General features: G+C 28.6%; 1 protein-coding gene across 1 annotated transcript in view; it reads right to left on the reverse strand.

The window, feature by feature from the left end:
- Fas3 (fasciclin 3) overlaps positions 1–17,003 on the reverse strand; it is a 154,426-nt gene that overhangs the window by 5,505 nt on the left and 131,918 nt on the right. The window contains exon 9 of the mRNA XM_075363106.1: positions 10,939–10,969. Within this exon, the coding sequence (XP_075219221.1) occupies positions 10,939–10,969 (31 nt within the window). The remainder of the gene's footprint in view (positions 1–10,938; positions 10,970–17,003) is intronic.

The following is a 17,003-nucleotide window of genomic DNA, read 5'->3' on the forward strand; positions in this document are numbered from 1 at the left end:
AACTGACCCTGTAAAAAGGGTTATCAGCTTTTAATTTTAAAATTTTAATAATCCCTCAATTTTTATGACAGATTCAAATTTCTTAATGATAAATTAACTGCTGGTACAAAGACATCATACAAATTAATGAAAAGATATGTGTACCACATATTCGCAGAAGCAAACTTAGGTGGAACAAAGAGAACTAGTAGATAACCTTGTATTTCAGATGATATATTGCAGCTGATGGATGAACGTAGAAAATATAAGAATGCTAGTGATGAAGAAAGTAAAAGGAACTATAGAAAATTAAGAAATACTATAAACAGGAAGTGTAGCTAAAGAAAAGTGTTCAGAAGTGGAAAGAGAAATGAACATTGGTAAATAGACAGAGCATACGAGAAAGTTAAGGAAAATTTTGGGGTACATAAATTAAAATCTAATAATGTGTTAAACAAAGATGGTACACTGATTTATAATACGAAAGACAAAGTCGATAGGTGGGTGGAATATATTGAAGAGTTATACGGAGGAAATGAATTAGAAAATGGTGTTATAGAAGAAGAAAAGGAAGTCGAAGAGAGTGAAAGGGGAGAAACAATACTGAGATCTGAATTTAAAAGAGCATTAAAACATTTGAATGGCAGAAAGGCTCCTGGAATAGATGGAATACCTGTAGAATTATTGTGCAGTGCAGGTGAGGAAGCAATTGATTGATTATACAAACTGTTGAGTAATATTTATGAAAAAGGGAAAGTTCTGTCATACTTCAAAAAGAGTGTTATAGTCTTGATACCAAAGAAAGCAGGAGTAGATAAATGTGAAGAATACAGAACAATTAGCTTAACTAGTCGTGCATCAAAGATCTTAACTAGAATTCTGTACAGAAGAATTGAGAGGAGAATGGAAGAAGTGTTAGAAGACCAATTTGGTTTCAGAAAAAGTATAGGAATAAGGGAAGCAATTTTAGGCCTCAGATTAATAGTAGAAGGAAGACTAAAGAAAAACAAACCAACATACTTGGCATTTATAGACCTAGAAAAGGCATTTGATAACGTAGACTGGAATAAAATGTTCAGCATTTAAAAAAAATTAGGGTTCAAATACAGAGATAGAAGAACAATTGCTAACATTTACAGGAATCAAACAGCAACAGTAATATTGAAGAACATAAGAAAGAAGCCATAATAAGAAAGGGAGTACTACAAGGATGTTCCCTATCCCCGTTACTTTTTAATCATTACATAGAACTAGCAGTTAATAATGTTAAAGAACCATTTAGAACCGGAGTAACAGTACAAGGTGAAAAGATAAAGATGCTACGATTTGCTGATGATATAGTAATTCTAGCCGAGAGTAAAAAGGATTTAGAAGAAACAATGAACGGCATAGATGAAGTCCTACGCAAGAACTACCGCATAAAAATTAACAAGCTCAAAACAAAAGTAATGAAATGTAGTAGAAATAACAAAGATGGACCACTGAATGTGAAAATAGGAGAAAAGATTATGGAGATAGAAGAATTTTGTTATTTGGGAAGTAGAATTACTAAAGATGGACGAAGCAGGAGCGATATAAAATGCCGAATAGCACAAACTAAACGAGCCTTCAGTAAGAAATATAATTTGTTTACATCAAAAATTAATTTAAATGTCAGGAAAAGATTTTTGAAAGTGTATGTTTAGAGTGTCGCTTTATATGGAAGTGAAACTTGGACAATCGGAGTATCTGAGAAGAAAAGATTAGAAGCTTTTGAAATGCGGTGCTATAGGAGAATGTTAAAAATCAGATGGGTGGATAAAGTGACAAATGAAGAGGTGTTGCAGCAAATCGATGAAGAATGAAGCATTTGGAAAAATATAGTTAAAAGAAGAGACAGACTTACAGGCCACATATTAAGGCATCCTGGAATAGTCGCTTTAATATTAGAGGTCAGGTAGAAGGAAAAAATTGTGCAGACAGGCAATGTTTGGAATACGTAAAACAAATTGTTAGGGATGTAGGATGTAGGGGGTATACCGAAATGAAATGATTAGCACTAGGTAGGGAAACTTGGAGAGCTGCATCAAACCAGTCAAATGACTGAAGACAAAAAAAAGAAAAAAAAGTGTACCACTTTTAACCTCATGATATTGTAACACCTGAAAAATTTTAGTGAGCAACATTTTGAAATAGAAAGTTTGGATTAAGGTAAACAGTAAGGCAACAGTCATATTTAATTAACCAGTTTCTACTGATCATCAAATGTTGGTTGCAGTCCACTGCATGGTGCAGGCATTTTTTTAGTTTGCTAATGACCATAGCATAGCCACAAAAAAAATAAATCTATTACAAACTCAAACATTCTATACAAAAAAAAATTGTTATTTATTTACCATCACGCAGTAAAAATTCTACAGAATAACTTGTAGTTGAATACAAATCAAGTTACATATTTTATTTTAAACTGTTCAGTGAATTTTGTAATGAAACAATTAAAATAACAAAAAATATAATGTAATCTATCATAAGTATATTTTACAAAAAAAAAAAAGAAGAAAATAATTCATATGTAAATCTAAGTTAACTGGTATTGTGCTATTTACTTATTAACACAACAATAAAATGTTATTACAAACACAAGTTCCAGAAAAATAAAAAATTGTAATTGAAAGGTTATGCAATGTATGAGTATGTGTATGTAATTATGAATTAATTTGTAACTTTTTGGTAGAGATGAAAAATTTACTGATCAGTCTATTGTATTTAGAAGTAGAAGAAATCGGGTTTTCTGTCTAAGCAGGTAATTCAGCTAGTCGCAAATAAAAGCAAAACTTTACTGCAGATATAAATTTACAAGATCATGATGATACATTAGGGAGAAATCTATACAAAAATATTTCTAATAATAACCCGTTCAGAGATTAAATCTAGTTAATATCTAGCTGCCACATTGTTGCCAACAGTTAGATATTAAATTACCAACTAGCAGCTAGTTGGTATTTTATTTGAGTTGACTTTTCAAACAACTCAAAAACAAAAATGATCAGTAGGATAAAAGATTACAATCCAGAGTTATATTATATTGCTTATTTCAAAATATAATACATAAAAATCAATATATTTATTGAACATAAGTATTTTGTTCACATATTGCTCATGACATGGTCTTTTCATTTCATGTCTCAGCATTTCAAATAAAAACTTATGCTACCAAACACATGATCTCATATTTCAGGCTCTGCCCCTCTATTTAGTGTAAGAACCTTTTCATGATTTACTTGCTAAAGATTCTTTTTAGAAAAAAATTCACATAAAAACAGATTAAATTAATAATATCCATCTCTACCAAACCAAATTGTTCCCATGTAAATCATTAAAATAACTTGACATAGGAGAAAGGACCTTAGTGATTATTACGCTTCAGATACCATTTTTAATAAATTACTGACCCATTTAAAATAAAAAGGGTCTTCTTTCCATCAATTTATTTAAAATAAAATTATGATATTTTCTTTTACAAAATTAACATTTCTCAATGAGTTATATAACACTAATTAAAAATTAATAAAAATTCCTGAATTTTTTTCCATCTTTAAGGAGTACAAATAAAGTAAGCTTAAATAAAGACCTTTTAAATTGTTATTTATTTTATGCTATTTAGTATCTTTACTATTTTACATATTAATGTGAAATTTAATAATTTCTATTTAATATTATATAAAACACAAACCACCAAACACAGCAATTAGATAAGTTAGACTTACCTTATAAATTTTCAATAACTACTTGTAGTTTTTTTGATATCCCACATCTTCAGTTGGTAATAAATTCTATTTTTATAACATTAAAACTTAATTACAAATATTCATGCTTTATAGCAGTCATGATGTAAATATTCATGCTTTATAGCAGTTTTCTATCTAAACATCTGGCCACCAGGCATGGATATTGAGCTTTAGTATCCCCTGCTACCTCTTTCCTTTATTTGATTATGCCCCTTTCTCCTCCTTTCCATAGCTTGAGTTTCAAAATTTTCTTTACTAGTTGAATGTCATATTTTCTAAAAATTTTCTTTTATAACATTTTATTTTATTATGTATTTTTTTTTTGTTAAGGAGAGGTTTTAAAAACACAGTTAAATTAACTGAACTTTAAATTATATCAGAATTCAATGATATAATGTAAATGAATACACCCACTTATATATATATATATATATATATATATATATATATATATATATATATACAGTGTTCAACTTAAAAGAGGCCCCACCACTTAGTTTAGTCAATAAATAGTTTTTTTGCCAAACACTTACATAATAATTTACAGAAGGTGTTGAAAATGAATTCCATCCAATTCTATGCACTTGTCAACACGTTTGACCATGTTCTTGGCTACAAAAACTGCAAAAAAATACATCTATTTCTTGGATAGCATTGGAAATGTTTGTCTTCAATTCCTGCAGGGTGATTGAATTGCTCCTATAAACAATTTCTTTTAAGTAACCATACAGAAAGAAATCTAGACTAGTCATATCAGGGATCTTAGTGGCTGAAATCCTTTAGTAATGATTCTTCCGCTGAAAAATATTTTGTAGCATCTCCGTGGTACAGCGAGCTGTATGGCAAGTGGTGCTGTCGTGTTGCAACCAGCAGTCACACTTATCCTCTTGCAGTAGGGCTATGAACTGTTGGATAATTTCTTGACAGACGGCAGCTTCCACAGTTTTTTCAAAAAACAAGGGTCCTATAATTCATTGCCTTGAAACTGCACACCATATTCTATTTTTTGTGGGTGCAGCAGAGATTCAAAGAAAATGTGTGGGTATTCAGTACCCCAGGCCCGGTAGTTCTGACTGTTAACATACCCACTGAAGTGAAACCACTCTTCATCTGTGAAAAACACTTGATCTGAAATGCCAATATTGCCTCTAATTAAGTCCCTCAATGATTTATGAGGAAATCTTTTTACTGCTGTTTTAATGTCCTGTATGAGCTGCATCGTTAAAACTGAGTCGGACATGTTTCTGGTCTAACACAACCTGTTTCACAAGATTTTTTAACTAACTTCTGAATAATCCTTTTCACTGGTGCTTCCTTTTCAAATTTCTCACTGAACTTTAGCTGACACACATGAGATTTTGTCACTAAACACGTTTCCTCATGAATGCATGTTCAACAGTTAACTGCATTTTAACAAACAAATACACAACCTTGTTCAAAACCCAAAGCTCGATACAGACTGGGAATACTCAAATGTGCAGGCAATAAACAGTCCTCCCCACTCCAGCTCCAGTCATACTAACGTCTTCCACTTTATTTTACCTATCTACACCAAACTACTGAGTGATGGGGCCTCTTTTAAGTTGAACACCTGTATGGATATATATATATATTCTAGGTGCTATGTAACTACGTACACTGATTTATTACCTGGTAAATTCTTTCTTTTGGGTAGTTTATAATTATTAATTCTGTTTGCTTTGTGGCTTTCTTGGAGAGATTAATGTAATTTAAAAATAAAAAAAATGTAACTAAATTTTCATAATTATCATTACTAAAATTTTTTTTATGTATATGGCTTTTATTTGATATGAGAATGACTTAATTACAAAAATTTACAAGATTTTACACTTGAATTTGAAATAATTTATTAAAAATATAATCTTTCTTTTATATACTGTTGCATTTATACCAAAATTGGTCTGTTGGCACCACCTTCTACTCAGTTAGAAATGCAAAGGCAAACTTCCTAAATGAGTGCAGCATTATCATAAAAAGAATTAATGTATAATTTAATATGTCATTGTTATAAATTTATTTAATTTTTAAGCTTATTTTTATTTTATTTTTAAATTAGTTTTAAAATCATCTTGTTTTTTTATACCATAAAGCTGGTCTTAGAAAAACCAAAACTTATGTTTCTTCTAGCGCAGAGAAGATTTTAGGGTTTCTTCTAAATATGTCTTTCAAAATCACTCAGGTAAAACTTAAATGGTAAAACTTTCAAGTAATATAAAGTATAACCCAATTTTCCACCAACAGTACAGATTCAACAATGCCTCTTACAGTATGCTTGTTTTTTTATTTAATAGTGGTTTTGAGGGTTTCCCTCATCGTCAGTTAATAAAAAAACTTTTTTAACAAATTACACATCAAACTCAAAACATAAAATTGTCAACATAATATAAAAATATGCAGTCAAAAATAAAATATTCCATGTGATCACTACACATTTTTATATTATGTTGACAATTTTATGTTTTGAGTTTGATGTGTAATCTTTTTAAAAAAAAATTTTTGATTAACTGATGATGAGGGAAACCTTCGAAAGTGCTATTAAATGAAAGAAAAAAAAAGAAGAACAATAAGCATAAGGTAAGAGGCATTTTTGAGTTCTGTACTGTTGGTGGAAAATTGAGTTATACTTTTGTCTTGGATATATATATAAATTCTTTTCTTTTATTCTTAGACTAAAAAAATATTTTAATATATACTTAAATCATTTACATTTAAAGTGACATTATTTTTACCACTCTTAAATTAACTCGCTCCTGGAGTATGTATTTGAGATTCATGGTATGCAACTTTTCAGTCGAATTTTGAAGCACTTCTGCTTATCCATTTGCTCTGAAATTTGTATGCAGGTTTGCTCCTGATGACAACTCATTTTAACAACATTTTCAAGTTGCTAAGATGCGTTAATTAGTGAAAAAAATACCTCTTAATAAAGTAGAAAAAAGGTTCCTTGAACTTATACAACCTTGTCTACATGCATATTTTCATAACGAAAGAATTAGCCATGTTTGTGATATTGTCATTTCAATTGATTAGATTGAACGAAAGTATTTTTTTTCTATGGCTGAGGCAAAAATAAAAATTTCATATAACCGTTACATTCAATATTTATGACTGATGATTTATATGAGCTAGTAATAAATAAACGTCATTATTCCTCTTCAATCATATGTGAGAAGTGCCATTTTTCCCATGCAGATTACAAACTAATTTCAAAATCACCTTAAAATTGAAAAAAAATCAAAAAAGGAATTTTGCTGCTGACAGAACTTAAACACGCAACTGCACACAAGGTGAAAAAAAAATTGCCGGCAACTTTTGTTATATTATGGCTGGAGTTTAGAAATCTGGAATTTCCTTTCGTGTATTACTGACTGGTTTAGTGAATGAATGCATGAGAGATTTTAATATGTGAGACTAAAGATCTAAGATTTGTACTGTTTGTGATCTTTGAAGTGTATTTGAATATATACAGTAATATTTTAAGATATATGAACTTTTAAAGCTACCTATACTGTTGTCTGTGTTATTGGAAATTAGAGGCATGAAAACTTTGAAAGATCGCTCAAACCTGTACACTAGCACAGCTGTAAAGTATAAAAAAACTTCTTAAAAACCATTCTTGTATTTAACGCACTAAATAGTAGAAAATAAAAAAGTAATTAAAAAAGCTCACGTCAAAGTATAAATCTTTGCTCCCCACTCTTGGGCGGTTCATCACACATATGAAAAAATTGGCAAAAACATCAAATTTTTAATTTAAAGCTATGACTATAACATACTCTACATACCACCATCAAAGTTGTTGTCAAATCCATTCTGAGATACCGCCCTAAAATTACTTTTTACCTTTTAGTGTGTTTAATTAAAGTGGTTTTAAAAGTTTTTTCACATATTTTTCATTTTTCTACTTTTTAGTGCATTTAATATAAGAGTGGTTTTAAAGTTTTTTCTATATTTTTTATTTAGTCTGTGTAGTTGACCTCGACAAGATATTTCCTTTTTTATCTAAATTATTTTCAAATATATAAATATTAATAAAATACATTTGTATTATATAATGAAGTAACTTTGCAATACCTTAATAATATTGTAGTATAAAAATTAATTGTATTTATATACTTAAATACATATATTTTTATGTTTAAATTATTCTTTTAATGAGTTTTTAAGTTAAATTTGTTACGGTAGCTCCTACATAATAATCATGTCTAAAATAGAAGAATATTTTTATAAAATATTAATATCAGTCCTCAGCCTTTATTTGATTTTTAGGCCCAGCACTTGTTTCTGCCTTCCATCATAGGTCTCTACTCTCCCACAATGGTGCAATTTTTACAGTTAATTTAGGTTTTGTAAGTAAACAGTAGATTTAATTAAGCTAAGAAAATTAATCAGTCAATCCTCTTTTACATGATGTTTGATTATAACATATGGAACACTAAATCTAACTGCATGCAGAAGAGCACAACACTATACATGCTATATTTACTCTACCATTAGTCACATTGAAACCTAAGTGTTTTAGGAAACCAATATGCCTGTTATCTCTTTGGTAGTTGAATTTAACAATTCACTTCAAAATAATGATACAATTTCAAGGATTCTTGTTTTATTTTCTAATCACCTTTCTATTAATTTAAGTAAAATAATTTTATTTCAATATTAAAATTAAATAAAACAAAAAAAGATCGTTTATAATTACTTACTGACATAATTTGACATTATTTCTAAAAAAAAAATACATTTATTAAGTACCTTATGATTATTTTTTTCTGAGAAAAGAGTCACTTTCCACAAAAAACCGGTAACATTCATAACATAAAACAGGTACATTCATATGTTCATTTACATTATCTGTTCCTTTCTTATGATTGTGACATATTTTAGGTGTAAAGAGTTTGGAACAATCTAAATATAAGCAGCACTAGTCAAAGTTACTTTCTTGAGAATAATGATGTTTATTATATATAACCAATGAATGTTATATATTCATTATAATTTCAATGGTAAAGAGAATGAAAGTGTCAATTACACAGTTGAACATCACCTGCATTTCGGTGACCCTGACATATTGATATACATTGTGTGATTGACTTGAAGAAGGCAATTGGAAATCACTTAGTTCCTCATTCTTCTTTGTAAACCTGGCATGAGGTGTTTATTCCAGTGAATGGCTGTGCCTGTGCCATTTTTGGGAGGAATTTTGTCTCATATGAACATTAAAACAGTTAAGATAATATGGCACTTAAGATAATACCATTGCAGAATGGTTGTAATAAAATAAAATAACCACACTAACATGAAATACTTACTCAATTTTTATAGTTAAATAATAAGATTCTGCCTTTTTTAAAAACTGTAATTTTCTACTTAACTGTAAAAAAGTGCAAACCTTTAACATTTAAAAAAATTAATCCTGACTGAAATAGTTACTTCTAGGAAGTATCCTGTACACTTGTATACTGTACAAGGACTGCCAGAAAAGAATTAGGCAGTTAATGGATCATTTTTTTTTTTTAATTTTGGACTTATCTGTCATCCTTCAAGAAATGGATTTCTTTACAATATAAATGTTTTTATTCAATTTCTTTTCTTTGTTGTTATTACCTTGTTGTGATAATGTTTTTTTTTTTTTTTTTTTTTTTTTTTTTATTAAGTAATGTAACAAATATTCAAACCAATAAACATAGCATATTTTCTACCAACACCACGTCTGTACATTTATTATTATTCTTTATTTATTTATCCTCTTGTTTTGCTGCATCTCTGTCTCAGCAGTATTTGATAGTTTATTAGTATACATGCATACAGGCCCAGCATGAATTTTATTCAGCTGAATGAGTGAAAGATGAGACTCACAAGCACAAAAGAGGGATGAATAAATTTAAGCAGCTAAGGATACCTTCCTCACTGAATCTAAACTGGCGTTCCTAAAAATTATGTTAATTTTTTATGGTTGGTTGAAAGGCCTATTTACTAGTAAGTTTGCCAAAACCGAGCTACAAATTAATAAAGATACAAGGGTAGAGCAAGCAAATTATATATGAGAAGTATGTACAGACTCCACATTAAATAAAAACACAGTGATTGGTGGCCCTACATCAACTGTTGAAGTAGATGAATCTCTTATCAAGCAGGAAAAACAATGCTAGGTGAGTAAAGCCTCTAAAACAGGTGTTCGGGAGCATTTGTAATGAGAATTTTCAGTTATATTACAATAAAAAAAGCTGCTGAAATGCTGCTTTTGCTGACAATTCAGCAACATATCAGACCAGGGACCATGATTAATTTCTATCATTGGAGGGCATATCAGGAAATCTGACATTTACAGAGCAATTATGTTCACCAAATCGTGACTACATGGAAAACTTTGATGATCCTGCAGCTAGTGGTAATACACAAATGAAAGAAAGCACAGAGAGATTAGGTAAACACCATAATAAAGTGGAATGCAGCACACGCAGACTCATACCTAACTCAATTTATGCAGCTATACTGACATCATGATGATTTATTTAAACAAATACTGGCAGACAGCAGTGTATTGGCCCTTACAGTAAAAGTAATTAGGTGTAATTTGATTGATTTACACATTATGAAATAAATTAAAGAAATAATAGGAACTAAGATGTAAAAATATTAAGAAAGTAAAATAATCCATTTCTTGACAAATAACTGGATAGAACCAAAATTTTTTACACAAGTAAAAAGTATGGAACATTATTTTTTACACAAGTATGAAAAATTAAGTTCTATTCTAAATAATCAAAAAAGAGTTTTTCTTCATTTTTTCAGGTTTTTGGAGATAACTTTAGTGATGAAATGAAATGTCACACATTAGTCTAAATGAGATAGTGGAATAAGAAAATCCCACTCTTGAATTTTTCCCTCATTATTTTTAATAAAGCTTTCTACGCAATCAGCTAAGAAATAATGTGACTATTATACTAATAACATAAACTCTTGTCTATAAAAGAGGGAGGGCTTATTGTGTCTTTTTGGCAATTTCAAAAAAAAAGAAAATAGGACCAAAAATATGCTATCACTATATACTTGTACTTTCTGATCATAGTGTAGATAGCACAGCACTATATACAGCTTCTGTGTACACATGTATAAACACCAGTCATTAAACTGTAATCAAAAGGTATACATGCAATAAAAATATACTTACGACTCTCCAGCTAACTTTGGAACAGTAGAACCTGTAAGAAAAAGGATTAAAAATAATTAGATTATTCTAATTCACAATCAGTTAAACAGACAGATACACTCAAAATCTGATTCAAAGCCTCAAATTAATACAAACCATGCCTCCACAGAACATGTTAATATATGTGTTACATCTTTGAACAAGTCTACTAAATTATGTATGTTTGTTACACATATGAACATATGAGTACATGGAATGATATAATTGATTTTTGTGGACATAGTTTTGTTTCAAGCGTGTAAAAAAACTCATAATTTCAACAAATTGTGATTGTAAAAAATAACTTTTACACTTTAAAATAAAGTAGAAAAGTTTGGGTTTTGGGTATTGGATGAGTATGTCATCCTTTGCCTACCTTCTCGTCAATTTTATTGCATGTTGGATTATTTTTGAGATCAATAAAACTGAGTGTCCATCGTTAAGGGTTTTCACGTATTACATTTTTTGTGGATAAATTGTGATCTGTTCATTCAGTGACCTAAAGACATTTCACATTTAAACACATTACCTGAAGACATTGAAATAGTTGCTTATAATAATCCTCAGCAGCTGGAAAAAATAAGCCATTTAAGTGGTCTTCAACAAAAGTGCTGAAGAGAACAGTTATGAAAGGGTAACTGTTCTCAGTATTGTATTTTTGAATTTCCTATTTTCCTTAGAGACACTTATTAAAATATATTTCATACAAGAACAACTTTGTATAGAATAATTGAAAACATTACACCTTTCAATTCTATCAACTAAAAAGTCTGGTTTGGAGTGCAACAATTTTCAACAATTATCGATACAGAATATTTAAATCCTAGCTTATGTACCACTTAAAATAAATAAGAGCCCTTTTAACAACTTAAAATGATTTTTTAAATTGAACTGAACAAAAAAGAAATTAAAATAAACTATTAAAGTAATAGCTACATTATGCTATCATTGTTGTATTGGTTAAGAGAGTAAAATGCATTTAGGGGAATGAAAGAGATGGTTGCAATTTCCCACTAATGTTAGAACCTAAAGGCTAAAATAGTGACTGATTTCATAGATTGTGAAAATATCCCAGAGAGCAATAAAAGTAATGAGCAAGTAGGGAAGGATGGGACATTCATCTGGTACCTGGTCCAAAAATTATATTACAACATATTTCAAAAAACTACTGAACTTAGTAGTTAAATAGTGTTCCAGTAATTATTACACTACACATCTGTAGAATAACGTCTAAACATGAAATTTGTGTCTCTTGTTCCTGACAGCAACATTTTTTATTATTCTTACAGCAATCGTAAACTAAAAGCCAATAATTTCAGTTCTGTACAGGGTTGATATTTGATAAGAGTTGAAAAAGCATGATTTTATCCCTTTAGGAAAATAAGAGATGAAATAGACATATTTTAAAATTCAATAATGTTAAAGGTATTTTCAACACATAATATGAATTAAAAAGTCAGAAATTTGATCATTTAACCTGTAAAACATGTACATGAATGAATAATAGAAAAGTCAAAAGCTTCTTGACAAGTATTCCTAAGAGCAGTTGAAAGAGGACTGATACCAAAAGTTATCAACTGATGTAATTCACGATCTGATAATTTTAAATTTCTATGCGCTTATAGACCACCTCTCCAAATTCCTGTGTAATTATTAATAAACAGAAATATGGGAAATATAATCTATTTCTGAAAATGGAATTTTAAAATACAATGAATATAACATTTTCTGAAACAGAATGTGCCAATGTTTTAACACATTTTTCTTTTGTGTGGCCTATTATACCTACTTGCACTAGAACTGAAAGTATACATTCCAAAATTAATAGTATCTACATTTAAATTTTTAAGGGGAAAATTCATTATTTATAGAGAAATGAATGGTTTCACGTAAATCTTTGAAATTAACTCTTCTAACTAATATTGGAAACAAATCTTCCAAATTACTTTATCATTTTTTATCTCTTGGAAAAGGAAGCTTTTGAAAGGTAAACTCTTGATTATTTTTTAATTATTTCCGGTCAGAAAATAATGATTTTTTTTTTAATAGTTATATTGGTGCAAAATGATAAACACATTATTCCTATGTTGAGTCATATTATAAATCTTCCGCATAGTACACACCTTGATTTATGGGTATACTTATGATTATTTTTTTTATAATTTTGTAACTTTCTTTTACAACTTGCTTTCCTATTGTTTTTTTAATATGCAAAATTCAAACAGATTATAAATTTTTAGCAACATGAATTATTTCTAAGAACTAAGTAAACATAGTCTCTGTACATAGTATGTACATTAAATACAACTGCATAAAATTTTTTATGAAAACGGTGGGTAGTATGTACAATTTAAACTTCATATGAGATTCCTCTTTATTGGAATTTTTAGTGCTATTCTATTATACAGGCAACATTCTGTTTTGTTTTTTTTGTAACTTTTAAAACAAAACAATTTACTGGTTATGAGCTGTCACTTGTCACTCTAACAGCTCATCACATTAATCAGTCAACATACTAAAATATTAATAAAAAATTTTTATTATGATGATTTACAATAGATTAATTATTATTACTCGATTAGGAAAAAGTAATCAGATAATCAAGTTGAAATTGAATGCTGCAAACATATTAAGTTTCTAAATCTCAAATGAAAATAAAAATGTAGTTTACAAAATCTGCATTAATTCAGATCATCTACAGGATAAAATATTTTGCACAGGCAAAATATTTTTGATTGCTTCAGCAAATAAAGTCAAGAATCTTTCAAGTGAAATACGGTTCAAAAGTGTGATTAACAATCAATGATCACCTACAAATATGTGTCCATATTTTCAACCAAGGTCTGGCACCCCCGTAACAAATTACCATATTTTCTTCATACAAGTAGCTAATCAGAGCTAAATTTAATGAAGAATGCAAGATTTTATTTTAATTTGAAGCAGCTAGAGGTCATATCTTATTTTATAAGTCGTTATGCGAGCCCTGAAACATTCAAGGTAGAAGACTTGATTTTAGCTTTTTTCTCAAATACTCAAAAGCATTAAGGCAGGAAAAGTTTGATCTTTATGCATTTATTTTACAAGTGGATGTTTTCAGGGAGTAAATAACAGTTTGATGAGCATTTTCAAAAATATAAATATTTCATTAAGCAAAAATAAAATCAAAGCACATAGTCGCCGACCGATTCAAAAGTGCAATAATTTTTTTGTCATCAAACTGCACTAGTTAAAAACGATGTGAAAAATGAACAAACATTGTTATGTAAACAGTCAAAACGTATATTCTCTAATCTGAAAATTATACTGATGAAAATTATTGGTTTTCTAGTGGGCATTATAATTAAAAATATTTTTGATAATAAACCAGAGCTGTAACGTGTAAAACAAGTCGGGGTCACTTGCTGATATCACTACTTTGGAAGTATTAAGTTTTTTAAGCTAATATCTGAGTTTTATAATCCATTGATCTAATCAAAAGTAGTTCCCATTAAATAAATACTACTTAGTACAAGTAAACTCTTATTCTTCCAAATTAAAGATATGATTAATTAATGTTTCAATGTTTTAGTTCATAGTAAATAAAATTTAAAAAAACATTCATCGATATCTTTTACATCTACGAGTATAACATTCTCATTTTTATTATAATTATTTATGTTTTTTACAATGCAAATTATAAAAATGAGTTTTCATTAAAAAATTTTTTTTCTCAGTAGTAATTAAATTTAGCGTTCTGCCCTTTACCATTACTTTTTTCTGGTCTCAGAACATATTTTGTAGATATATCTAATAATTTTATCGTGATGTTCTGAAGAACCTGTTAACTACAATCAATGAAGTACAACTGAATTTACTTTTATAAAGAATTAACATCTTCACTTAAAAGTAAATGCTTATGGTATTTATTTATCTGAGTCCATTTTCCATCGTTCATGACATTAATTTAAAAATGCAGAAAAGATAAATAAAATAAATAATTTATTTTAAAATATTTATTTTTATCATTACAACTTTTAAAAAAATAAATTATTTTTAAATACAAATTGTTTATGATATACAATTTTATCAAAGTATTTTTAAGTATAAATCGGGATCACATAGTATTTTAGATGCTCACAAAAAATTTACAGTTTAATAGTCTTCAAGATATGAAAATTGCGCAAAACGGTAAGCACAGTATAAGTAAATAAATACTTAATAAGACAGTATAAGTATGTTACTACAAATTCTATTCTATCTCTAATCTACTAAAAAATAATATTAATCAGTGGTAAACATAAACATAATATATTCTGGGAATATTTCAAAATTTACACAAGTAAATTTTATATATATATATAAAAAATCACTAAAATTAAGATAATCACAACACATTACTAAAACAAAACAAAAATTTCTTCAAATAAGAACCTCAAATCCTTGAACATAGGAAAAAATTGACCTTATTTGTTTGACTAACATATCGTATTAACAACGTGAATGTTGAAATAGAAAAAATAAATTAAAAAATGAAGAAATTAATATCACACTAACACAACACTTCTGTGCATAAGAGCTCTACACATAAATCAAATAATAATAAAAATAACTAAAAAAACTCCATCTTTGAAGACATGTAAAAAAGTTTGAGAAAAGATTTACACAAAGTAAAAATTATATTCTGCCAACAGTTATTGATTATTACTTTGTAATTTTTTAGCTTATCGATTATAAATGTGTTGAGTGTACAAGAATTAAAGAAATGTGCTTTGTTTCAAAAATTGAAAAGAGATTACTGTGAATTTGAAATTTTGATTTTAACAGAAGTGCCTGTTTTGGGGGTCCATAGTATAATGTTTTTAAAAAAATATTGGTCTGTATATCTGTTTGTCTCCATGGTTTATGAACTTTAGATTTTGTTCATACATCTTACATTTAATAAAAGGAATCATCTGAAGTAAGGTAGTGAATTTGGAGGTGGTGATTAGTATTTCTGGCTGATTTACTTGAATCCTGTGTGGTCAGAAGTTACCGAATACAAAATAAAAAATTTCATGCAAGACCAAGTAACAGTTTTTACCTAGTGTGCCACAACTTTAATTGTAAAAACTCCAGATATCATTAAAATCAGACTTAATGAAACTCAGCAAGAAAGTCAAAGCTTTATGATAAGTTTGGTAATTTTTCCTTATTTTTATTATTGTTTACTACAACTGGTAGCCAATAATAAAGCACACATTTGGTGAGATTTCAACTGATACAACAATCGACAGGAAGCAGTTCATTAAAAGAGCACTCAGCTGCTGATATTTCATTCTCTATTTTAAGGATGCTACTCCAAGATATTCCGGATATTCCAGAACCACTAGGACATAAGGAAGTGCAGTTTAATTTTTTAACTAGTAACTTTTTACATTTCAAAACTGGCAAATCTGTTTTCACTCTTCAGAATCAATTAACTTTGTGTAAAACCAAGTTCACAATAGCTCAAATCCTTTTAGTTTACAGAATGCTAATTCTCAACTTGTCATGAGTATCTCTTATGAATTGTACCTGGATGTTTACCTGGATGAGTAAACATCCAGGTACAATTCCAGGTAAAATTGTACTGATATTAAAAAAATCTGACTAGCAGCACTTCTGTGAAGAATTATACTAACATTTAAGGGGTAAAGTAAAAATAATATGCTGCTTTAACAGTAGTGATAATGAATTACATTTTATACAAAGCCAGTGGAATTCCAAGTCAGATAAATCACTTAATGTCTGATAATTATTTACTAATTTAAATCATAAAAGGCATCTTACAGTCTTACAAGACAAAAGAAGATTAAATTTTATTGTAGATTCTTATTAAACCAATAATTTAAAATCAATAACTGATTGGCAATATATTCTATAATTACAATTTGCAAATGTTATTCCTGATTTAAGAAATAGAAAAAGACTAATCTTAGATTTAAAGCACTAATCCATATGACATCAGAAAAATAAATATGTTGGACAGCATTTTTTTTAAACTTAATCTATTGAACTATTTAGATTTTATTTATATCATAAAAACAGCA

Source organism: Lycorma delicatula, chromosome 4 (assembly GCF_047948215.1).
Source record: "Lycorma delicatula isolate Av1 chromosome 4, ASM4794821v1, whole genome shotgun sequence".
Lineage (NCBI taxonomy): Eukaryota > Metazoa > Arthropoda > Insecta > Hemiptera > Fulgoridae > Lycorma > Lycorma delicatula.